The sequence below is a fragment of the Eleginops maclovinus genome, chromosome 1, assembly GCF_036324505.1.
Source record: "Eleginops maclovinus isolate JMC-PN-2008 ecotype Puerto Natales chromosome 1, JC_Emac_rtc_rv5, whole genome shotgun sequence".
Taxonomy (NCBI): domain Eukaryota; kingdom Metazoa; phylum Chordata; class Actinopteri; order Perciformes; family Eleginopidae; genus Eleginops; species Eleginops maclovinus.
In genome coordinates, this window is record NC_086349.1 from 9,824,931 (window position 1) to 9,850,252 (window position 25,322).

At 41.2% G+C, this 25,322-nt stretch overlaps 1 protein-coding gene and 1 non-coding gene across 3 annotated transcripts in view; one reads left to right on the forward strand and one right to left on the reverse strand.

Moving 5' to 3' along the window:
- The first annotated feature begins 2,988 nt into the window (after positions 1–2,988).
- The window catches only part of sema3h (sema domain, immunoglobulin domain (Ig), short basic domain, secreted, (semaphorin) 3H), a 64,927-nt gene continuing 42,593 nt past the window's right edge, over positions 2,989–25,322 (forward strand). For both annotated transcript variants that reach the window (XM_063889462.1, XM_063889471.1), the window contains exon 1: positions 2,989–3,425. In XM_063889462.1, coding sequence (XP_063745532.1) covers positions 3,326–3,425 — 100 coding nt within the window. In that variant the 5' untranslated portion in view covers positions 2,989–3,325. The remainder of the gene's footprint in view (positions 3,426–25,322) is intronic.
- On the reverse strand, positions 7,518–7,590 carry trnar-ccu (transfer RNA arginine (anticodon CCU)). Its single transcript has one exon. It is a non-coding gene; the product is annotated as a tRNA-Arg (tRNA).

Sequence of the window (25,322 nt, forward strand, 5' to 3'; positions counted from 1 at the left end):
TTTCTTTTCTCTCTTTTCCATTTGCATCATCCATCATATCATATACACTGTGAATTGATGACATTAGGGTTCATATCAGCCTGGTGGAGCTCAACATAAAGAACAACAAGATTGAAGGAGAGGAAAACAAAGAGTGCTCATTAGATGATGCATTCTCACTCAACCCAGGAAACACAGGGAATGTGGCATGAGTAAATGGATGTGTGTTTGTGTCTATGCGGCTTGTAAAGAATAGAAGCGGTGAGATCTGAGGCCGGTAATGAGACCAGAGCTACTACACTAATTTAACTAATTGGCATCCCTTGTCAGAGAAATCAGAGGCTTTTTGTTCACCGTTGTTAGGAGTTCATTAGTTGTGATTAACAAGCTGACTGATCAGGAAAAGTTGGTAACGAGGTTGTAATTATCCTGTCTCCATGTGTCGAGAGTTTAGGATGTCCATGTTAGTCAGATTTATGGCGACAGATTAAAGCGAGAAGTTTCATTTGGAGGTTTTAAACCGACAGCACTGTGCTAAATGCCTGTCTTTTCCATCTTCCAGGTAGTGCTCTTAAGTGGCTGGTGATCATTTTTTGGTTTGGCTTTTTAGTACATGACTAACAGGTCAAATTAAAGCTTTATGAGAGGATTGCTGTTTCGTGTTATGAGCAACCACATGATTATAAAACATGCAACAAGCAGCAGCGACTCACGGTGACTCCTTTACTCTCACATGTTCAAATGATGACTGCAGCGTCCGCTGTTTCCTGCTTTCATATTGCAATAGTGTCATTTCCAAATATCAAAACCTTTTAACCTTTAAACTTCACTATTCAGGTTTTCCCTAATTTACAGATCTCAACTCTTACAATTGTAGTTCTCTTGTACTGCATTTTGGAAATAGTTGAAGTGTGCATTTTGCAACTGACTTACCACCGACAATATTAACACACGTAACTCAGCCTCTTTACACGTTGACATCTGCAGTTTCAAACACTTCTTTTTGTAGGTCTTTCAGTTGAATTAAAGCCCCGGAAAAAATGAAGAGGCTGCTCCAAATGTTCTTAAATCTCAATCTCTACATGTATGGCAGCCATTCCAGTATCTTTTGAATTCCAACTCAGAGAAACGTTGTCAGTAGTTTATAGAATACAGTAAAAATAAAATAAAAATCGTTTAACTCAAAGACAAACCTATAAATAATAAAACCAGAGGAACTGATAATGCTGCAGCGCTCTCTTTTCTGGAGCTGTAGACTGTCGCACAGGAGTGGTTAATCTTACTAATTCATTTAAAATGTATATAAGATCTTGCCTTTATGTACGTTTTTTTATCAAGTAGCATGCTAGTATGTAATATTTGCAAGCTTGCTATTTCTTGCTAGTTGGCTCTGTTAGCAAAGTCGTTGTCTTAGTCATTATCACAAGGAACGTAATCTTACAAACGCACAAGTAAAGCTGTCGATAATTACAACACTGGTGGATAACTTAATTGCACAAATGTAGAGTGACGAATTACAAAAATACCAGACAAAACTACACAAACACACCGTTCTGCTGTACAGGACAGATGAGTGGGCCACAATAGAGACATTACAGCAACGAGGGGTAGGCAGCACAGACTCGTATAACTAATTGTACTGATAACAATAAGACATGTAAATGTGTCGCTCTTAAAACTGAGTAAAACAACTTCTCTGTAGGGAATGATGTTTTACTGAGCTGCACAAACATTTGGTGTAATTATTAAAACATGAAGCTTCATTTAGTGGTCACTCCAGCCGGGGCCCCGGGCCATCACTGGAGGAGAACCATGCAGGGACCTCTTCCTCTTCTTCTGTTGAATAGTCACTTAATTATCAAGCAGGTCTGACCAGATTTGCCCATTTCCAATTAAAAGCTGTATTAAGGCATGTGTAAACTACGCATTACAGAACTTCTAATTGAAATGTTAAACTGCTGGGTCATATTAAAAAAAACTTCACTAATTATACAATTGCAAACAAGTGTGGAGAATAAATCATTTAGGCTTCAGAAGTCCTTGGAGAGAGTCTATACTTGTTCATTTGCACGCAACCTAAATTCATTATTTATCCCGGAGAATGAATAAATTGTCCCTGTTAGCCCTTGATTGAACTTGAAGCTGGTGAAAAATTCAGTCAGTGCTGCCTTACCCCAGCGAGCAGCTATCTAATGACAACAACAGAGCGGGAACAGAGGCACGGGCTTTAATTATTGCATCTGGGTCGGGAGTAGAAACGAAGAAAATAATAATGAGGACGAGGAAAGAGACTCATCGAGAGGGTTTGGTGCTGGGAATGTAAAGGAGAAGGTTTGTTTTAGAATCACACTTTTTGTTTTACTCATTCCTTTTAATGATCTTCATTGTTTGGCCCCAGTTTAAATCGCTTGAGCCCCTCTCCCCAACCTGCGTTTGAGGTCCTGAGGCAAGAGCCTGCTGACTTTTTCATGGCGAGACTTCAGAATTAAGCAGCGCAGAACTTTTGCTGTTGGGCACCTCAATTCTGATCTGCATAGTTGAATATCTTTAAGGGGCCTTTTTATGCTTATTTCCAGGTTCATATTGGTATTTTTTGCCACTACTGTGACATGTTTACATGCTGTAATGTTCAACAAGGCTCTTTATTTTTCTCATACTGCCTGTGCTGCAGCACCTCTTTTTCACCTTGTGTCTGAAACAAGAGCCCAAGAGTTCAATATTGTAAAGAAACAAAGAAATTATTGCAAAGAAAATGAGTGAAAAAGAGATTATCAGTTAAAGTGGGCGAGTGAGAGCATTAGGTAGTGAAACATGTGAATAAAGATGAAAGCTGATTTGTCTTTCTCATTTCCACTCTCACTAGGTTTTACTGAAGCAGTGAATAGGGGTGTGTGCCTGCATCTGTGTGTCTGCAGGGTGGCCACAGTGATCTGCGATCTATCTTGCTCCCTCCGCCTTCCAGAGAGCGAGAGAGGGAGAGAGAGCGAGAGAGCGCAGTCACACGCAGAGAGTAGCTGGGACGAGAGACAGAACAGAAGAGAGCTGTCAAGCTGCGAGGAGGCAGCAGAGAGACGACTTAGTTTTTTCTTGGAATACATTTTCCCCTCCATCTCTGAAGCCCACACACACACACACACACACACTCAAAGTGAAGTGTGAGTGCTGCTGTTGAATCATTTTCAGGATCTGGACTTATTCTAGCACGTTTGGATTCAGCATCTTTGGACTTTTCTTCTGAAGTGCAACACTTTGGATAAAGAGTGTTGAGTGCAACAGCCATATTGTGACACGTTCAGCACTTGGACTCAGTGTGCTTTTGTTTGTGTGTGTGAGGAGGAAGAGGAGGATGTGTCGGTTGGTGACAGTGGTGCTGCTTGCCCACCTCGGGGCTTCCTTTACTGGGGCATGGAGAGCATCTCAACCAAGACTGCAGTTCACACACTCCGGTAAGACACTTTGTTGTTATCCTTCATTCTTCTCTCTTACTTATCTGTCCCGCTGTCATGTTCCAAACACACACCATGCAGGTGACAGGTTTCACACACCTTCTCCTTATGTTTCAAGTGTCTTTCTTTCATGTTGGATTCCCGCCCACAAACTGCCATGCGATATCTCGAGCAGAAATTATACCGTTGCCCGTCTGTCCCTTTATTTGTTTTGGGTCTTTCCCACACTCTTACTTCCTCTATCCCTGTAATCACCTGCATTGCATTCATCTTCCTCCAGCACTCACTGTGAAAGCCTTGTCTTCAGTAGTCACATGAATCATTTAAGTACTTATTTTGACTCTCCAACACTTGTGCAATGTCAGAAACTGAGTCTTTTTCCCCTAAATTACACCTTTGCCACTCGAAAGTGGTTACCTCAGTACAGTAATGGCAGCTGTCAGGTTTATAAGACCTTACAGCACAGTTCTAGCTCATTCCAGCTGAGCTCTGTGCTTAGAGTAATGCTCATCTTTTTCAGGTATGATAACATTTGCCCCTTTAAATACATTTCTCAGATCTGGGTATATGGTGACATCGCGACAAACCAAGTCAGACAGTTTGTAAACAAACAAACACTAACCAGATTATCTAAAATCCTTTTATGGTAGCTTTAATAACACTGAACTGAAACGTAGCTTTTATTCTATGATTACACAAGAAAAACTGTGTACAAACACACTTACAGAAAGTACAGTGCCTAGTTCACTAGGGAGTCAGGCTGTAATCTGCGGTGGACTTTTACAAAGCACAGTTTGTGTAAGTTTTACCATCTACATATGTTGTCTCTCCTATATTTATCACGGGGTTTAATCGCCTGACTCGCCTCCTGAAACATGACTCCTTGTTACTAATAGAAATGATGATCAAAACTGTAAGAATAAAAGCTGTGATTTTGTATGTCTTTTAAACATCAGTTACCACATGTATGCAGATAGAAGGCCATTTTAATCTCATTTAGATACACTTCCTATAAAAGTCAAATCAACAACTCTGAATCAATTTAGCAATCAAGCTTCTCACCCAGAAACATGGCGACTGTCATTCACTGACGGGTCAGACGCCCCCTCAGTATTTAAAATCAAGTGTCTATGTCTGTTGGTTTCAGTAATGGCTCACAAAGAGAAAATGATCTGATGGCAGAAGTCCCAGATCCAGATCAACCAAATTAATTATCTGTTGGCCCCAGGCCGATCCGTCAACCACAGTGAAATCCAGGCAGAGGTTGCTGCAAATCCTGCAGACACAACAGAGCCTCTGAGAGCGGGGAAGCAAAGACATAATATTATTTTAAGCATAGTTTAAGCATGGTTGAATAGGAACGACAGGACCTTTTTACAGTTCAGCCGAGCCCCACAATCCTCTATTAGTTGTTTGTTTTTACCTTGTAGGTGCAGCAGTGGGGTGTGGCTTGCCTCACTGGAGAATACAAAAAATAAAATTGAAGCGCTCTGAAATGTCCTGAAGCATCGACTCCTCCCAGCAGGATGGGGTTTAACACATTGACCCATGTTGAGTGTTTTGATGTTTGGGTATAACAAACGTGACGGTCAAAAGTAATGAGGAAGCAAAGGTCTGCATCTTCTAATTAAAAAGGGATTTGGGGTTCAGTCTTTTGCCCTCTCAGCCATATTTTAAGCAAATAGCCTTCAAATTAAAAGCTGCTTTAAGGTATCCCGGCCTTTAGTTACGGGGAGATAAACTCATGTCCCTTTGATCATGTTTACCAGAGGACAACGTAGAGCAAGAAAGCAACTGATTACACGTTCTTACATAAGCCCAAAAAGAAACACAAAGGGTCTGTGAAGTGGATGTGATAAGGATGAAGTCGACTAACCGTGACCTAGAAAGAGAGAGGGAAACCTTGTTGGATTCTCCCAGGTGGGAATTTAGCTCTAATGAAGTCTGAATGTGAAAATGTGAAGAGCTGCTGAAGTAGCTGCATAGTGTTTCTGTCAGCATGTGTGTGGGGAGTGTATGAAAGTGTGTGAGTGTGAACTTAAATTGTGCAGTTTTAGGTTCCAGGATCTCTGCCCACATCAGCCTTTGTTGTGTGTGTGTTTGCATGTGTGTGTTGTATAGCTCCAGTTGCCAGTGTGTTCATCTTTGGGAAAAGAACAAAAAGGAATGGGTGATGCAAAGATGTGTGTAGAAGTTGTGTTGTCCACCATCCTGCCCGTGTGTGTGTCTGCTCTCTCCCTCCCTCGCTCTCTGTGGGAGCTCCACGCTGTGGTCATTTCCCTTCCCATCTCTACGGAGGTTTTTCTCAGACAGAGGGAGGAGATTATTTTGGTGGGGAATCGCTGTAATTACAGAAGGGTTTCAGCTCCACTTAAACACTTTGACTCGGAGGTTGTTTAGCAGTTCAGAGAAATCATCTGTTGAATGCATACCTGACAACCACTCTGCAAACAAGGACGTTAATCTGTCACATCGCTGTAATAGTGTTGTTTAAGTCTATTTCCAGCAAAGATTCTGTAAATATAGTCAATTGAATGCATGATTGGAAGAAAATGGTGCTCTGTAAAATTCTGCAAGCAAAAATGAAGCTTCACATTTTAATTTCCTGTACTGGCGGCTCTGCCCACTCATGTTAAAACCACAATGTAAAACGTCTGAAATCCATCAAGCTGAAATTAGTCTTTTTGGACATAGTTACGGTTCACCTGCCAGCACTTGTAAACTATATTCCTTTCGGCCGTTATAATTGAAACATAAGACTGACGCTGTGTCCCAAGTCTGCGCCGCTTTCTGAGTCTAACGGGGCTTTGGGTATGCACTGCATTCACTCTGGATACAATTACAACACAGAATTGATACTCACTCAGTCAGACGACTGTAAGCAGAATATATTCACTTTGTATTCCTTACTGATTGTGCTAATGTCCCAGAATGCAAAGCCCCACAGAGATGGAGGAGCTGCTCACATCTGGAAAAATCTAAAATAAATCTGTGTTGGTAAAAAATGTGAAAATAGAAAGATGGGAAGCTGTTTTTGTATAAGAGCCTGAGCAACGACGTCACAGTCCATCAATCATTAGGCTGGTAACACGCCAAGATATGCTGGGATGCACCTGCAAAGACTGCAGGCTCAATAATTGTGTAAAGCTTTGATTTTTGGAGCTACAAGGAATATCCCTTATATTGAAGTAGATATGTAATTGAAATCTCTTTTCCAAGGCCATATTTCTGCAAATTGGCAGCCAATCACCCCAGATGGGAGTAGAACCCACAATCCCTAGCTTAGGAGGCTTGCTACCAATCCATTGGGCCACTGGCACTTCTGACAGAATAAATTGACAAGTTATGTCAACAAAGACTCAGTTTCATTCTAAATCAACAATATCAGGATCGTTTTTTCTCCAACTAACCGTCATCCATCATGTTCTGCGCCTGCATGAGAGGAAACAACTCTCTGGCGGAGGAAGTCGGTAGTTAAAAAACAAACTGTTAAGATACTCACATTGAAACAGCACTTTGACACCGCTCTCACTCACCTCCGCGCTGTATTCGAGATGACTTCGGCAGTGTGAAAATATCCGTGAAAATGAAATGAGATGGAAATGAAAAAAGATTAGTTTGTTTTCTCATGTCCGTTTAGAACCCAGGTTCACAAACGCTCACTGACTGCTCCAATTGGCCGATGTCAGATAATGGGCTTGGTGTGTTAGTGAAGTCAGGTCACAGAGACCGGACAACCCAACAATCTTTATGATATCAACTCATTCACTGTAGTTGGATTGAGACCGGTTAACTATGCAGAGTGACTACATACACAGATCTAAACATGTTTATGTGTTGGTTAGAAAGCCCCAAAACACAGTTAGCAGAGAATGGTAATTCATCGACCCCTTGGTTATAAGCCACCTGTGGCTTCTCTACAGGGGCCGTAGAGTGAGTAGTTTGGTAGCAGAGCGGCAGCTTTAGTGATCAGTCTGTATCTGCACAGGAGGTGCAGGCATCTGGCACAGTGTTGAGAGTTGGAGTTTTGGCAGCACTTAATATGAACTGTGTAAATCCCTGACAGTATGGAGTTAAATATCAGCTGTCAATCACCCCAGATGGGACTTGAACACACAATCCCTGGCTTAGGAGGCCAGTGCCTTATCCATTAGGCCACTGGGGCTTTGCAACAAGTGGTATTGTGCACAAACAGTGACTTTATAATAGAGCAACATGATTGGACGAACATCAGCTTTCAAAAAAGCCACAATGGGCCCCGATGCTGCTAGGGAAAAAACGGAGAGACAAGAAAAATCAATAAAGAGAAACACAAAGAGCAGGAGGATACTGCACATTAGGAAATCATATAGAAGCTGTGTTTATCTTTCACCACAGTTACTTTATTGACATTTTTGTAAATGTAGTAAAGGGGCATCCCAACATATTTCCTACATGACATCATTTGTCTTGTCTTGGCCAGGGGAAACAGCTATAATGTGTTCTGTGGCTCTGTCGGGAGCTTTCCTAAGCGTCTTCCTTTGAGATTGGGACTAGGGGTCGTGGGGTTTGAAAGACAGGGGCGAGGCGAGGATGTAGTGCGCCTCGACTTTTACCAAAACAAGGAATTAAAGTCTGGATATTCTGCTCTCTGCTGCACTAACTTTGAGAAATATCTGCAAAATAAAAATAACTAAATTGACAGTGGCTTTGCAAAGTCGTAATTTAAATAACATCCATCAAATTATGTATTCATGTCTTAACATTTTAAGAGTCAAAGGGATGGAGCTGCTACTGCCATCAGAGCCAGGCATTCAGAGCTGTTGGTCCGGAGAAAGAGGTCCTGTCCCTGTATCAGAGATTTGTTCTGATTGGTGAAGTGCAATCACAACGACTGAGCAGAGAGCTTCATGTGTCTGGGGAAAAAACAGCTTTAAATACTTAAATGCATGCCTGATTACCTCCTAAACCCCCCATTTTTCTCTAAATGACTAAATGATCTCAGTTATTCATTCAAACTCCATGTCGCACACACAGCCTCACACGGCCCCCCCCCCCCCACACACACACACACACACACACACACACACACACACACACACACACACACACACACACACACACACACACACACACACACACACACACACACACACACACACACACACACACACACACACTCACTTGTGTGTAATGAGCCCATTATCCCAGCCATTCAGTGGACGGTAGTGTCATTTTCTTGATGGCAGTTAGAGATAGTGTCTCTGTACCACACACACACACACACACACACACACACACACACACACACACACACACACACACACACACACACACACACACACACACACACGCATAAAAAGGGACAATTTCCTGCAAATCGTTATCAAAAACACGCACATAACTATTGAACTAATCACATTGGACACACCCTATTAAATATCACACACAGAGGAACTGAACATCTGAACAAAAACAAAAGCATCATTCAAAAGGCACGCACTAAACACAGAAGCAGCTACACCTGCAGCTACTTTAAAACACATAACTGTCACATGAGCATATAAATAGTCATTATAAAGCTCCATAAATGCCTCCGAGGAGATTTAGGGCGTTTGTTACTGTACGTCATTGTGAATCTATTTTCCCACACAGAGAGACTCATGTTTTATTCATACAGCAATCATGGAGCGACTTGTTTTGCTGTACACATTTTAATGCAATTCAGTGACTGGAGATGATTGGAATTGAATCTTATGAGTTTCTCTTGTTTAAATCGAGGCATTGGCTTTGACCTTTGAAGTCTTTACGGCTGATTACTTGCGATGGTTGGGATTTGGACGTTAAAACTTATCCTGCTGTTTCCCCCAGTGTCTTCCTGGAGGAATGCCCAATTTGTAATGTGAATGCAAATGGGTCCTTTTTTAAAATTCATGCAATTAGCATGCAAATTGCCTGGTTATACTAGACAGTACCATTAGTTCTTCAGTGTCCAGTTTGCTCATGTGCATGTTTGTAAAATTCTATTTAGATTTCCTCAGAGAGAGACAAACGTGCGCAGTTTGAATATATCTTCAGTTACTAACTATGCTATTGTTTGGGGACTTTGTGATTAAAGCCCATTTCTCGCCTGGCTATCCCCAGCAACAAAACAGATGAGGAATGTTAAGGAGCCATGGACGAATGCTTTCATACAAATCCAAGATGAGCTGTCTGTTCTTAATAAAGTAGGCCGGAAAACAGCGGCCGTCGGCTGATATCTGAAACAGATTCAAATGATTTGGGAGAACATTTAAATCCCCTTTACGGCACAGGGGATTGGATATACATTTGCTCATAGTATTTAAACATTTCAGCTCTTTTGAGGAATTTGTGGAAAAGCTACGTCATATCGACCTCATCATATGCTTTATTGCTTAAAGTCTTCAGTTCTCATTCCCTAGCTTAGTGTGGAATTCATTTGGATTTTAGCACATTATAGCTTTACCTTCCCTTAAGCCTTGAAATATATCTTTGTTTATTGTTGAAGATCCAGCTCAGAGATACAGGCGATACAAATAAATACCTGTCTGGTTTTCTCTTCCCAAGGAAGGATGTAAACTGTTACATCTTAAACAAGTAATCAACTGTAAAGTGATACTTCCCATTGCAAATGAACCGTTAACAATCGTCTTTTTTAGCATTGCATTGGTGACATTGCTTTTAAAAGAATCAGTTCTGACTTCACAGGCTATTTTTTCTATTTTTTTTTCTACAGTTTTCTGCTTTCAACTATAATCTTAAGTTACTGATAGACAACTATATATACGCGGATATAATAGGCCCTAGTTTTGTTTGATTCTTTCTATATTTCTAACTTTGTTTGTGGCGTTGAAGTTGAGAGATGAGTTTCTTCCACTTGCCCCAGCATCACCTTTCTCTCCTCTCCGTAAAGCCCAAAAGCCTTTAGGAGGAAGTTAAAAATCAAGAGATATTTCATTATTCATTATTCTTTCAGATCTGTTTCTATCTAGGCCAGTGCTTTCCAGGCTCAGGGCTGGGGATGTTGCTGAGCCGCGGATTTCAATGGGTCGGTTATCTGGCACAGAAACAGGCAATTCTCTATTATTAATTTTAACTGAGGCATTCCCCAAAGGTGGCGCTAACATTACTTGTCACTATTGAAGTCAAACGGCGTGTTTTTGCTCAACCCGCAGATCAAAAAACTCCAAAGTAAAGCAGATGTTTTCTCTGCAAGTCGTTTGAATGCTAATATTGCAAATACTAAGTTTTTGAAAGTCTTGGGCCTCTTCTGTTGTTTAAACAACTTTTCCAAGGTATTTGAAGCCTGATAATTATTAATGGCTCTAACTAACGGTCTTTGAGTCTAAGGTTTTTCTCCTCTCTGGACAGAGACAGTAAAGGGAGTCTAATTACACTCTTGCTTTGGCAACAGCAGCCCCTGACAACAGTGGACATGCGGTAAATGTACCCTCAAGAGGTTAATGGTGTTAATATCAGGGGCTATGTTTAGCCGGAAGCCTGCAATTAAGCAAAAAAAAACAAAACCACAAGCTTCATATTTATTCTATTTCCCTTAAGTATTAATTTGCAGTCAATAATTTAGAGCTTTTAGGAGTATCTCACCTTTCCTCTGTGACTCAGCAGACTTCTTACTATTAGTCAGGTGTGGTGCATGCGTGGCCAGGGGATTTGCTATGAGCTAAGGTAAAATAAATGAATCCTTTAGGTTATATTGGTTGGATAAAGTGTATTAACCCTGATCCATATGTCTTGGGTTGTTTCTCTGTTCAGTACAGAAGTATATTTCTCACTACATTCCTTTCACTTTAGCTGCATGAGGGAATTTAATCCACAAAGACACACTTGACTCGTTGGCTAGCTGGAAGCCAGGAGTAGACGGGATCAACAGCGCTCACTCTAACCAGCACTTTAGCTCATTAGCTGCAAACGAGGGCAGGCTGGACCTCAGGATGTGAGGGCTGTGCAGAACCCAGAGGTTCATTCCTAAAGGAAATATCACGCTGTGAGCTTTTCTAGCAGGATTGTGAAGAATGGGATCAATTAAGTTCATCAAATTCAGTTAAGTCTAAGATAACTTAAAGGAAAGTGGCAGCACACAGACTCCAGTCCATCCTAGGATTAGCGCTGCACACCGGCACAAAACATCTTGGCTGTATTCACAGGCATTCTGACAGAGATGCTAGAAATATCTACCAAGATATCCTAGCTAATGATTATAAGATGTGAGCAGTACTTTTAAATCAGTCTTCACAATGTTTGCTGACATGTACCATCCTGTTCATTTTAATGCCTGATCTATTTGAGAATAACAGCGGGAAAATAGCTCCGCTTGAATCAAAGTCCTCCTTCTTTTTCCTCATAGTTTTCCACCTGAGGCTCTCTCTGAAGGGCTAATATCATTCGTGAACAACTTGTATCTTTACCAAGATCTAGTCCCAACATTATTTCTAAGAATTTTCTTAGAATTTCATCATTAGGAGCAAATTCCTTTACTGGGAAGCTTTATGACTAAAACCGCTGATATTTTTAATCCTTGGTGTTAGTGATCTGACATTCCCTTGGCTGTGTAAACAATAAGAAACCACAAGAATTGAGAATCAAATTCTTGTGGTTTCTGTCTGTTTTGTCAGTGATGGAAATATCAGACAAGTGCCACAAAGGGTCGGAAGTCGGGCTTCCTCTTCCTGTTTAAATAGAGAGGATGTACTGCGACAGATAGTGGTTTTATCATCTGGCTTTAAAGTATGGATTCGTCATACATTTGACACTCAAAGCTGATAATAAGTATACATCTGAACTCACTGGACAGCATTTTGTTTAAGTACAGATTGGATTGTTGCCCATTCACCAAGGCAAATGGCAACGAAGCATGTCTTGCATGCTTTGATGTCAGGCCAACAAGCGGAAGCCACGGACAATTTAAAGGCTGCAGTGGTTTTTCATTCAGAATTTCTAGCAAAGTGTCAACTCTTGCTATTAATTCTGTGCCACAGAGTACTGCTTAGTATGCGGGGGAACAGAATAGTGATTTTCTTGAATATCGGTCTTCAGTCCAGGCCACTGAGCGTGATTGTTTCCACTCGAGATAAGTGTTCTTCATACATTTGTAATATCAGCCTCGCCAGCACTTGTTATTTAGTTACATTTATAGCTCAAAAGTCATCTGTTTTTATTGTAGGGATAGAACATCATCTCCATGAAAAGGAGTTTTAACAAATGTTGGTTTGATTTTGTTATTGTTTGTTGAGGGTTTATCTACAGTGCAGCAAGTGTTCCTTACCTAAGGAGCGTATAAGTGTTTTTGTCAAATGAAATCCATTAAAGTTAAGATTCCCTAAGGTTAAAGGAAACTGTGGGGTGAATGCTAGTAAGAGACAATACAGTAACTGGGATCATCTGCGGGGTTTTTGTGTTCTTTTTTCATTTGGATAAGGAATCATCAATTTGTAACTAATTCAATTCCAGCTAGTTGCATCACAAAAGTGTATTACTTGTTATAAAACGTCCTATTATAATCATCTGTTAACTAACCCTCACCGTCTAGCCATGAGCAAAGCACGGTTCAGCACTGGGCCGCTCCACCGTGTGTGTGGCTGTGTGAACGTGAAAACAATGAGTGTTCTCAGTCAACCTTCTTTGAATAAATAAAGATGGTGAAGATAGAAAGCAAACAGTGAGCGGACTGTAATGTGTGTGTGCAGCAGCAGAGCGAGCTGGGCCGAGCAGTCTGATGATGATGAATAATCATATGCACCGAGGTCAAAGGTCAAGCTGTCCACATGGGTCTGGTCTCTCTGTGACACAGTCCAGACGTACTGCGACTGTGTGTTTGGGTATAATGTTTCGTGTGTGTGTGTGAGACAGAAGATTTGAGGCCATGTGGAACAGGAAGAAGAATTGACTTGAGAATGAGTCTGTGTTAATGGGAATAATGAGAACGTATTGTCATCTGACTTTTTATTTTTATTTTATAGAAACACATGAAACCATGGGACAATGGTTATAATGGTTTTAACAAAAACATTTAAGGTGTATTTTTAATTCCATTTAAAATGACGTCAAAGGGGCGACACATTCACTTAAACCAGACAAAATGAAAAAGGAGGTGATAGAACGACACATGTGAGTCAAGGAGAAGATGGAGGTGCGGCTGACTTTTTGTACAGATCAAACCTGTATATTGCAATAACAATGCGTCTTAACTTGGCCTTACCTCTTGGCACCACTGGATTAGAGAATTCATTGTACATATTAAAAGATGAATAGGAATGGGTCATCCTGATGCGAGTACAATCTGAGGGCTCGGCGCATCAGGAGGGAAATCAGAATTGAACTGAGCATGAGATATTGTTATTTTATCCTCTGTTGTTTCTTAGTGGTGGCTGATATTGCATAGGATTATTAAGTACAACAGAATCGGCATTAGAATAATACGAAAAAATGTACAAAAGTACATGTTTATCCATCTACAGGATAGTTTTACCCAGCCTCTTCATACAATGTAATTATAGTCACTCTGTATTTTCAAACCAGTTTATTTTCTTTGCTTTGTGTGGTACTCTCTGTACCGCATGACAACTTGTTTTTGGTATCTGATATTTCTTCCAGCTTTCAATGCAATTTAAAGGCATTTGGGAGCTGAGAAAAATGAGAAAATCTATTTTTAATTCAGATATTCTGAAAAGGCAGCATGATATATTGTTATTTTATCCTGTGTTGTTTCTTAGTGGTGGCGGATATTGCATAGGACACACCTAAAAGGCCCAGATGGAACAGTCTCTGATTATTTGTTTCTGATTCCTGATTCCTTTTCTGACACAACAAATTGTGGCTTAATTTACGGCCGCAAGAACACCTGATCTAACATAGTGACCATCTGTAAAGATATAAACGTAGTGCGATGTGATCTTGAACCAATAGAGTAATACAGAGGGAGATCTTTGTCCCTGCTGCACGTGCACATGTGTGTTAGAACTGATCTGTGCACGTCTCCACATGAGTGCCCATCTGTGTGCCGATGGGCTTTGTTCCCATGCTTCTGCAGGCCTCCCGCTGTAATTGCACCAGTAATTGGTGAAGTGATAACCCCATTTCCACAGGAAATGTACCCCCCGGTTTCCTCGCCCCCGCCACCATCACCTCCCTCTGGTGGCGCAGCCAACAAAGTCCTCCCCCTGGGAACGTTGCACCAGACAGCTAAAGTTCCCTGCGGCTTGGCGAGTAGATGAACAGACGGACAAAGACAGACACACAAACAGACCTCAGAAACAAAATACACACGTGTGCAGCTTACCAACACACATGGAGGAAGCTGTAGGCTGTGGGGGAATAATTGGATAGATCAATGATAAGTGAGGACTTGCTATAACACACCAGGAAAATAACAAACTGGATTCCTATGAGTGAGATAACGATTGAAAGAAAGACTTCTTTCATCTACTTTTTTCCTATTTGTTTCCATTATGTCACTCATATTCCACTTTGCTAGTTTTGCACCCATTACTTTGTATACATACAGCTGTGATACTTGATATGTACTGCAAGTCCTGCCTCTTGTCGGGAAAGTTTGCTCCCTCAAACCTGTAACTGTCCAGAATAATCGGCGCAGCATGCATGCTAACCAGATGAGTGAACCTCCTGCCTGAACCATCACGGCGCAGGTTGTCTCTCAGCCTTGACGCGTTACGCGCTGCCACCATGGAGAGCAGTGCTGATGCTCACTGTTTGCATAATGGATACCCATCAGAGAGCTTCTGTCTGCCTTTTTGTTGCCGTGACCTCCCTGCACCTCGGCTGCCAGTCTCACCTTCACAATCCCACCTGAGCACAAAGCCTGCAGGCATACATCTCAAACATCATTCAAACAGACCTGAGGAGCTCAGAGAAGGGACGCCAAACCACTGATTCTTTCTAAGCAGCCTTTTATTCAGGGATTCAAGGATTCGTTTTCATTTAATGATTTGTTGAAATATAAATCTTGATTTCGCAATACATCCCAGCCAAACAGATACTCTGACAGACCAATCACAGCAGCAGAGGATTGGACGTTTGGAAGTGAGTATCGGATATTTGTGGCTTCCCAAAACTATCATGTGGGAATCTCTGGCCTTACCTCTTTAGTACTGTTGCTATGGTAACTTGCAACCTAATATAGGTTGAGAGCTGATATTAAACTGTCGAACGTAACTACTGTACGTTTAAGACATATTGACAAACTGCGTTCCCAACTATAAAGGAGAGAGGAATCTTTAGATCAGCTCCGCACTGCTTCTGGTTCTGTGTTCACAGAGCAGCAATGAGTCCTGGGATCTATAGCTGCCTGTCTGTTAATGTAAATACTATTAGCTTAATTCCTTTGATCATTTGATTAAAGTCTGCAATGCATGTCATGTAGTAAATGCAATAATGCACACAGAGCTGACCCTTGATCTAAAACTGATGAACCTCATCTGGGCTGGGACTGTTCCTCTTCCACATTCATCAAGTATCCAAGTGAGAAAAGTTGCCTGAAGCAGCTTTATATTAATAGTTGTAGACTAGTTGGAACTGTCTTGTTTGTTTGTGTAAAACAAACAAACAAACACAAAATGTCAGTCAAATCAACATTTGATAAACAGCAGCATCAGCACGTTCAGCTGCTTTAGATCAGCACCATCTACCTTAAGTCTGTCTGCCTGTGTGCAGGTGTGCCTGTTAATGAGAAAGTCCGACCACATATGCGTGTGTGTGTGTGTGTGTGTGTGTGTGTGTGTGTGTGTGTGTGTGTGTGTGTGTGTGTGTGTGTGTGTGTGTGTGTGTGTGTGTGTGTGTGTGTGTGTGTGTGTGTGTGTGTGTGTGTGTGTGTGTGTTCTGTGCAAGCAATGTAGGAATGTTCTTAGCTGTATCACACGGCACACATTTGCCCTAATCACATAGAGGTCCATCACAGCTCCCATGACCAGCAGCCTTTAATCTAATATTCACCATGGATAAAAATATAACACACACACACACACACAGACACACACACACACACACACACACACACACACACACACACACACACACACACACACACGTATAAATGCACAAACAGTAAATAAACTAACTCAATAAGGCAAATATGGACAGGCTGACTCATGCAGTGCTATAAGAAACCATTCACACACATGTCAGTGTGTGTGTCTGCATGTGCGTGCATACACCAGCAGGATTGTGTCTTAGCATTTCTGTTCGTTAACGTCTTAACCTTTTCCTTCTTTGATTCACACTGACGGGGGTCAGAGGGCAATTGGCTCGGTTCAGAGGTCACAACCCTCGTTGACCCCGCTGTCAACTCGATGCCGATAAGAGTGGCTGCATTCTGCAGGCGTGTGTGTGTGTGTGTGTGTGTGTGTGTGTGTGGGGGGGGGGGGGGCAGAATGCGCACATTGCATTTGTTTTTATAGAACAAGGAAGCTCTTTTTGCAATCTTAGTTTTTATCACTCAACTCTTATTGGCTTCTATCATTTCAGTTTTATTGGATCATTTACTTTAGTGGCATCCTGGACGGACGCTCAGAAATTATACTTGTAATTTTTGACTTCTAATGATGTTTGACAATAAACTAGTGTGTGCTACTTGCAAATCACATTTTCTCCCGAAAAAAACCCCCAAAAACATAATAGATGAAATATTTTTTCCAAATCACTCCTACTAAGACTTACAATTTCCCCCATAGCAAATAGCATCCATCGTACCATACATCTGCGTTTCTTAACTGTCTCAAATTAAGTTAACAACAATAAGTAAAGCATTTATATTTAGGTTTTAAAATTCATAATTTAGTGCACTTTTAGAAATTTGAAATGGAAGTTGTGAAGTATATTGGCAGTAACATCAAAGTTGGTGAATATTTCAGTTTTGTGGTTTGTGTTAAACCCAGAAAGCTGCCGGTAGCTTGTCATTTATTTTGGGTTTAACACAGTGGTGGAAGTACTCCCATTTAAAAAAAGTGCTTGTTACAAGTAAAGGACTTGCATTCAAAACTTTCCTTAAGCAAAGTACAACAGGATCGGCATTAGAATATACGATAAAATAAATAAAAGTACTTGTTTATCCACCACTGGCTACAGGATCGTTTAATACGTTTTACCCAGCCTCTTCATACAATGTCATTATAGTCACTCCCATTTTCAAACAAGTTTAGCCATTTCTAATGATTTCGGTTATTCTTTAGCTTTGTGTGGTACTCTCTGAACCATATGACTACTCGTTTTTTGGTATCTGATTTTCCTTCCAGCTTTCAATGCAATTTAAAGGCATTTTGGAGCTGAGAAGTCATTAAAAAAAAAAATCAATTTTTAATTCAGAGATTCTGAAAAGGCTGCAGAGTTGGAAAAACAGATCGCCTCAGGGTCGATAAAAACATTACAAACAGACACAGATTAATGCTTAAAAAAAGAAATCACTTGCGCTTTCACACATAAAAGCATTTATTCAGGAGTGGGTGCAGAGTGTGTGAGGTGGGCGACCTTTCCCCACCGTGTTCCGTTAATGTTTGCAACCATTTAGTTTAGTCTTGGCAGGCATGTGTTAATATCCTGTTGAATGCTGATCATGACAGATAGCCAGGCAGCAGGGCACGGATGCTGCTTTTTGTGTCTGGAAATGTGTGTGAAATTGAATGCGTGGATGTGAATGTGTGTGTGTGCCCTCCTATTAACTTAACATCTTTCATCTTGTGGAAAAAACACTCCGTTATTCTAAACTGCCCTCTGTGCTTTAGCCCGAGTGATGAGCGGTGTGGGCCATAGCATTCATTACTGGGTGTGTGTGTGTGTGTGTGTGTGTGTGTGTGTGTGTGTGTGTGTGTGTGTGTGTGTGTGTGTTAGTGTGTGAGAAGGTAGGGTATGGAGGCAATGCCAAGAGACACCCCTCCACACACCACACATACCCCCTCAAAAAATAATGTCGGCATGGTTGCTGTTTCCAAGGCAACTGTCCCAAGAGTAAGGGTGGGGTGGGTGCAGCTGGTGTTTCTCGACTTATCCCAGTTTGCGCGTGTGTGTGTGTGTGTGTGTGTTTGTGTGTGTGTGTGTGTGTGTGTATGTGTGTGTGTGTGTGCACATGCACGCATGCCAGGGGGAAAGAATGTGTGTGTGTTCATACTCAATAGGAGGCATTCATTATTTTTGTGAGGTCAAGGTGGGAGACAAAAAAAATCCGAAAAATTCTACTTGTGTGAAGGTGTGACAAAGATAAAGGGGTTGCATACACACCGGGAGATGGTGTGTGTGTGTGTTTGTGGGGAAGCTAAAGCTAAATGTGTTTTAGTCTTGAACATGTGCTGCTGACTCACTATTGCACCCACTTTCTATCTTTGTATGTATGTGTGTGTGTGTGTGTGTGTGTGTGTGTGTGTGTGTGTGTGTGTGTGTGTGTGTGTGTGTGTGTGTGTGTGTGCGTGCATGCTGAAAAGCAACTCCCAGTTCCCTCTTAGATGTGAATGTCATCTTTAGGCCTTAATGCTGATTTAATGCTCTCTTAAGTGGAGATGCGAGCTGGATTCCAGCCGTCGGAGCCAATGGGATCTGGTGATGCTAACAGTTGCTGAACGTCACTTGGGTTTCGACCGAAGACCTGGTTTCACATTCAATTTAGCTGAGCTCTTCCTTTTATATTGAATTAAGCAAGGTCATGGCGCTCTTGTGGCACACTCTGTAATTCAGATGAAGTGCCTGATGCTTGAGTAGGCAGAGCAAGGCATGAATTCCACCGGGGTTAGATTCCCTGTGAAGATGAGGGAATAAACGTCTTTAAATTGAAGGCGTCGGGTTGTAGTTTCATCTTAGGAAGTTAAGTGGGATATGCTCGGAATTCAAATAGCTGTAACCATGAAAACATGGCCAGGAAACCAAAAGGGACCATGTGCTGTTTTAAAAGTTGTAATTACTTCTTTGTGTGATTTTTGTAAATAAATATAAAATCATAGCTTTCAGTAATGTTAGTTACACGCATGAGTTAAAAATAGCATGGGAAAAATATCAATAAATAAATACATTAACACATTTCTCAGAACACAGCTTTACTAACATTTATCCGCTGGTCATGCGAATGAAAACAGGAAGCACTACCACACTGGAAAGCACCCGAAACTAAAACACCACTGCTTTTTTATTGCAAAAAAATGCTAACCCCCCCCCCCCTTAATAAGTAATATAATAATAATAATAATAATGACTTTTCTGCCCAAAATGTCTATCACACAAATGTACATTATGATATTGATGCTGCTTTAAATGTCAGCTAACTTTGCAAGCTAGCTGTATAACTGTACTGCTACTCTGGCCACTATAAAAGAACAACATGTTAGCGAGGTTGAAAAGGTATAATAATCTTCAATAAATGATCTTAATGTCTCAAATATTGGGCTTGAAATGCATCAGGACATGTTGTAGGTTAAGGCTGTTTATTTTTTACAAAATGTTTTTGTTTTCTGATCAGCCTGTCAGGTGTTCTTTTCCCCATAATGACCAACTCGCTGCACATTATCCCGCTTATCACCCGGCCAGATACTAAATAAACTAACGACTCGACTCCCAATATAATAATTGAAATTGTTTTATTGACTTTAAAATGATCGTATTTCTTCCACTAAAAAAAATAACTGTTCCACGGCAAACAACTTTGCGGCAGCTCTGATTGATGTTTTAACCATACATGTTGATACATTTCCCCTTTTACAAAACATCTTTATAAATACAAGTGCTGTCAGGATGTTACAAAGCAGTTAGTGGTTGATATTAAGTACAAAATACTTCAAAGTAGTGACATGAATGGAAGTCATACAAACATTCAAAAGCATAATGCTAGCTTGTTAGCTGCGTTAACATTAGCTTTAACTACATTAGCACAGATAGCAAGGCAGCACATAGTCTAATGTCAAAATTATCAAACATTTGTTTTACAAAAATAGGTAAAGGTAAAACAATTCCTGGACGTGATTGGTTGCTTCTCCTCTTGGTAGTGTTGGTGTGGTGTCGTCTGTTAGTTTATCTGATGTCCAGCACCCTATCTTTTAACATCTTTTCCTTTCTCTTTTTTGATCCTCCTTAGCAACGGTCATTGTAGTCCTTGACAGCGGTCTGTACTACTGTATTAACAATGTGTCACACATGTCGGAATCGACCAATTAGAATGGAGTATTCAACCTAGCCGTGTCATAACTAAGGTTATTGTACTCTGCCTTATGTAAGTCCAGCAAAATACAATTGCGAACAACTGGGTAATGTCAGACCTGATAATGAACTGGTAACAATCGGGCAATAAGGGAAGTCATCAGGGTATAGGGACATGTTGTGGGACAAAATTGGGACATTGGTTTTTGTTGATAATCAGCAAGTAGGTTTCATAACTCAAAAGCCATAACCAGCAAAAGTTCTCGGAACATAGAGACAAAACAATGTTGAGAGCTTGGGTTTATTATCCACAGTTTTGGTCGTCATTCCAGTTGATTATCATAGCATCTTGTTTGAGGGGGATGTGGTGACTCTCAAAACAAAAGGAAGTTTGAACCAAACAAACAGAAATGCATTGAGCTGCTGAGCTGATGCGCCCACTGTGATTAATGACGGCGCGATCAAAAACAATTTACCTCTCTGACCGCCGGCTGAATATTCATCACAGAGTACCCGGCGGCTCATAAGTGTGGATTTCCCACTGAGTGAAAGTATAGGTTTCTACTTTGTGCCCGCAAAGCTTTTTCTCCCGCTGCGACTGTTTCAAATTATCTCGCCATTTCCGTTGAGTCATGTCTTCCTCTCTCTTTTTCCTCCCCTCATTTTCTCTCTGCTCATCCATCTCTTGTGTTTTCTCCCGACTGTCAGCATGTTGTTCCTCTCATTGCTGTCTCCAGCATCGGCCCATCTCTCTCTTCTTCTCCCCCCTTCATCAGACTTTTTTCTGCCTTGCATTTTTTCCCGTTCTTCTCTGACATGTTTCTACTCTTCTCCTAGCGTCGCTCTGTCTTCCCACCTCGTCCCCTCACCCGTCCTCTACCCAATCATCATTTCTCACCCTGTCATCATGTCGTTCTTTCCTCTCACTTTTGCCTCTTTTCTCCTTCTTCTCCTCCTCTCTATCCATCATTATTCCCTCTGTTATTAAGGGGCAATTTCCCCTCCCGCTCTGGGCTACTCTTCCCCTTCATCCTCCTTTCTCACTTCCTCCTCAATCCCCCCATATGCCTATCATCTCCCGCCAACCCTGTCATCTCAACATGAGCTCTCGCTTCTACCCTTGACCTTTCCTGCCCAATCCCCACCTGTCTTTTCCCATTCCTCCTCTTCATGCTCCTCCTCATCATCATCCATCAACTTTTATTAATTTCCTCCATCAAGATTTCCTTTCACTCCGCTCTCCTCCTCCCCTCTCCTCCTCCCCTTTCCCCTCATCTGTCTGTCATCGTGTCATGTTTTGATATTTTTCCTATTCTCATCTCGTATCTGTCTTCACCCGTCGGACTGTTTTCATCTTCTTGTCACTCTGGCCTGTCTTCTTCCCCACATCCCTCCCTCCTACGTTAGCTTTTTTATTTTACCCTTCTCACATTGATTTTCTACTTTATGTGCATAGTGAAAAATACAGATGTTCAAAACTATTTGAGCATCGGGGATCAAGATTGGAGAAGTTCAACAAAATGTTCTCCGTACCAAAAGGAAAGCGAAACTGCACTAGCAGTATCGGGTTCTGTCCAGATCACTTAATCACATTACTGAGATTAAATACCAGACACTAACTGTGAGTGAAAGTCACATGGGCTCCCAGTATGCAGCTTGTTAATTGGGCAGCGTTTTGCAAAACTGTCATTCCACCTTGTTAGACAATTTGATGAAGTTGGATCCGGTCCAATGTCCTGATTCAAGTTCCTGTTTATCAGTTAAGCATGATGGACTTCCCACATTCTCTCTGTCTGCTGCTCATGGCAGTTAAAAGCACACAAGGAGTCGGCTGGATCTGAAGTTTCATCTGCTGAACACATTTGTACGTAGAGGTTTCTGTGGACATGTGGAGCTAGGGTGTTAACTTCTTAGTGGCATCTTAGTTTCTAGTAGCTGCATCGAAAAACTATTTTCATTTTAGATTTATTCATTGATGTGTTTTCTAGATACATCGTTTGGTCCATAAAATGTGAGAAAATAGTAGAAAATAGCATCCCAGCTTTCTACTTTCTACTTTGAATGACAGTTAATCTAATGGTTGCATCTGTAGTTACCAAAGGAATCCAAACTTGTGGGACTGATGCATTGAGATAAACAAGAAGGACTTGCACTCTCCGAGTGTTGTGTCTGAATTTACCCGTTAAACCTGTTACCTGTTTGGCCGCTGTCACTATTTAGAACATGACTTGTTTCATTGTTATTGTGCCGTTTATTCAGAGACTATTCATAATCCCAACAAAAAACACTCAATGGTGTATTTGGTACAACCAGAGTGGCCCTGTCTTGTTCTTGAGTATTATATTTTTACAAACTGACAGTGAAATCTCCCCCCTCTCTCCGCTGTCTCTCTTGCCATCTCTTCATCCATCCTTTGTATTTGATTCCAGTCCGTCATCATTTCAGGGTCCTTCTCAGCAGTGTCGTCTCATTTATTATTAAGTCTTTCCGATCGATCTGCTGCACCTCCACAGGCTCCCACTTCTCAACCTCTCCAATCTCCCCCTTTCATTTTTCCCTTCTCTTCCCCATCGTGTCAATCCTCAACCAGTTTCCTTCATCTATAAGTATCTTCATCTGTTCTAAACTCCTTTTCCTTTCTAACTCACATGACCACTAACATTATATGTAACATAGAGCAACATTTTGAAGACATCCAGAGTCCTTCATTACCTCATTCTTAGATCCCACATCTACTTCAGTCAGCTGTTTAGATAATGAATGTGTGTTCGGAGAGGAACGTGTGTGTGGGTATGATGTAGAATAAGGGGTAGCCACAGTGCGTGTCAGCAAGCCAATTTATGTTGTGATGAATACTGGATATTTTCTGTTTGTTGGGCTTAAAAAAATAAAATAAAGGGGAAAGCAGAAGAAGTGTGACAAGCAGTTTCCATTTTAGAACCCGTTTGATAAGTCCTACAACAGCATTAGAAATCATTTCAAAAACAGGTTTAAGTACATTGGTTAGCCTTCTATTGCAGGTTTACATCCCTTTGATCCTTACATGTGATAAAAAGTCATAGAATTGAAAGGAATTTTACTAACCCGATCATATTCTGATGATCTTTGTGTTTCAGCTGCTTGAGGAAACACGCCGTATTTTAGAGAGGCATTATCACTGCAGCGGGGGAAGCACCACTCGAGAATACAAAACTAAACATGGTCTCTCTTTTAATAAGAGTGAGCTGGGTTTCTGCCGCAGTGAAAGATGATAAATCATTAATAACGTCTTCAAATCTTCCCTTGAGTGAACCAAAATGATGTGCTAAGGTAACGTTGAGGAATAATTCATCTTAATTACAAGCTGTGTTATGAACTCATATATCCCATTCCTCCTCTGGGTCTGGTTTATACACTCAAAGTACAAACTCTTCTGCCTCTCGTCCCTTTGGTGTCCTTTGCTGAAAGCAGAGCGGCCAGGTTGCCGAAACAGGAGAGTGCTGCGTGCTATCACCAACATAATGTGCCCAATTTTCAGTGTTTTGAAGTTCAAACCGTGCTTTATGAGCTCTGTCTGCCTCTCACTGCTCTTCAGAGCTGCCAACGTGTGAAGCCTGGTTCTGCTTTAGAGCCTATACGTTCATACTTTCAGCTTTGTGAGGCCATGCCAAGTCCGATCCACTGAAGAACACTTGGCAGTCAAAATATAAAAGTTAACACGAGACAGACAGACAGACAGACGTGTCCTCATCGTTCTCATAGTTTACACGGTGCAACATTCTTATCATTTCAAAGCATTTAACCTGCGTGCTACGCTACCATACCGTCTGTCTGGAGATGTGGTTTAGGTACACTGTGTCTATGTTTGTTTATTCACAGAAAGAGATTGTAGTTACTTTTGTTTGACCTGAGAGTGATAAGGCGAATAAAGCAAACTAATTGTGTGTGTTAGGAAGGTTGAGGGTGTTGGGAAAGTAAGTCTTTGAACATTTTGTACGTTTATGTGGTTGTCTGTTGAAAAGAGAATTGTCTCGCGACAAATCTTTGCATTCGGTGTTGTCTATTTCATTTTAAAAATATGTTTGGATTAGTTGTTCTTCCATATACCCATTTATACAGTTGCAGACAGGTGCAAAACATTTCCATTCAGAGAAACATCACACTGTAAATACAAAACGCTGAAAATAAAATAAAATGCTGCAAGAAAAAAAACGATTGCAAGAATCTCAAAACACAACGGAAACGGGGACACTAAAAAGGGATGCAAACAGCTGGGACCAGAGCGCTTGTAGACGTTCGGGATTCTAAAGTTGGCCAACCGTCACTGTTTGCAGACTTAATCTGTTTCAGAGTCTGCAATCTCTGGCCGTACCGTAGAGCTGGAGTTTGTCCTCACTATTTTGCTTTTTGTCGATAATGTGAATGTTGTCTGAACAAATGGCCCAATAGCCATAAAACAAGTGTGTGAATGGAAGTGTTTTGGGCAGTTATAGTGCGTTTGCACCTATAGGCCACCGTACAAGCATGTGTGTAAACCAAATTTCCCATTTTTATTGTAAGCAAATTTCCCTCTATTCTCTCAAATGTTCAGACTGGCAGACTTCTTGTTTTATTACAACTGCAATTTAGCATTCGTTTGTTAATGGATTTTAACACGTTGTGTTTCCTGAAAGAGTGTCCGATGCTTCCACTCCTTACGCCCAGCTAATCGAATCAAATCCTGTCATTAGTTCCATAGTTAATGATCACAGATGGCAGTGAAGTCTTCTTATCAGA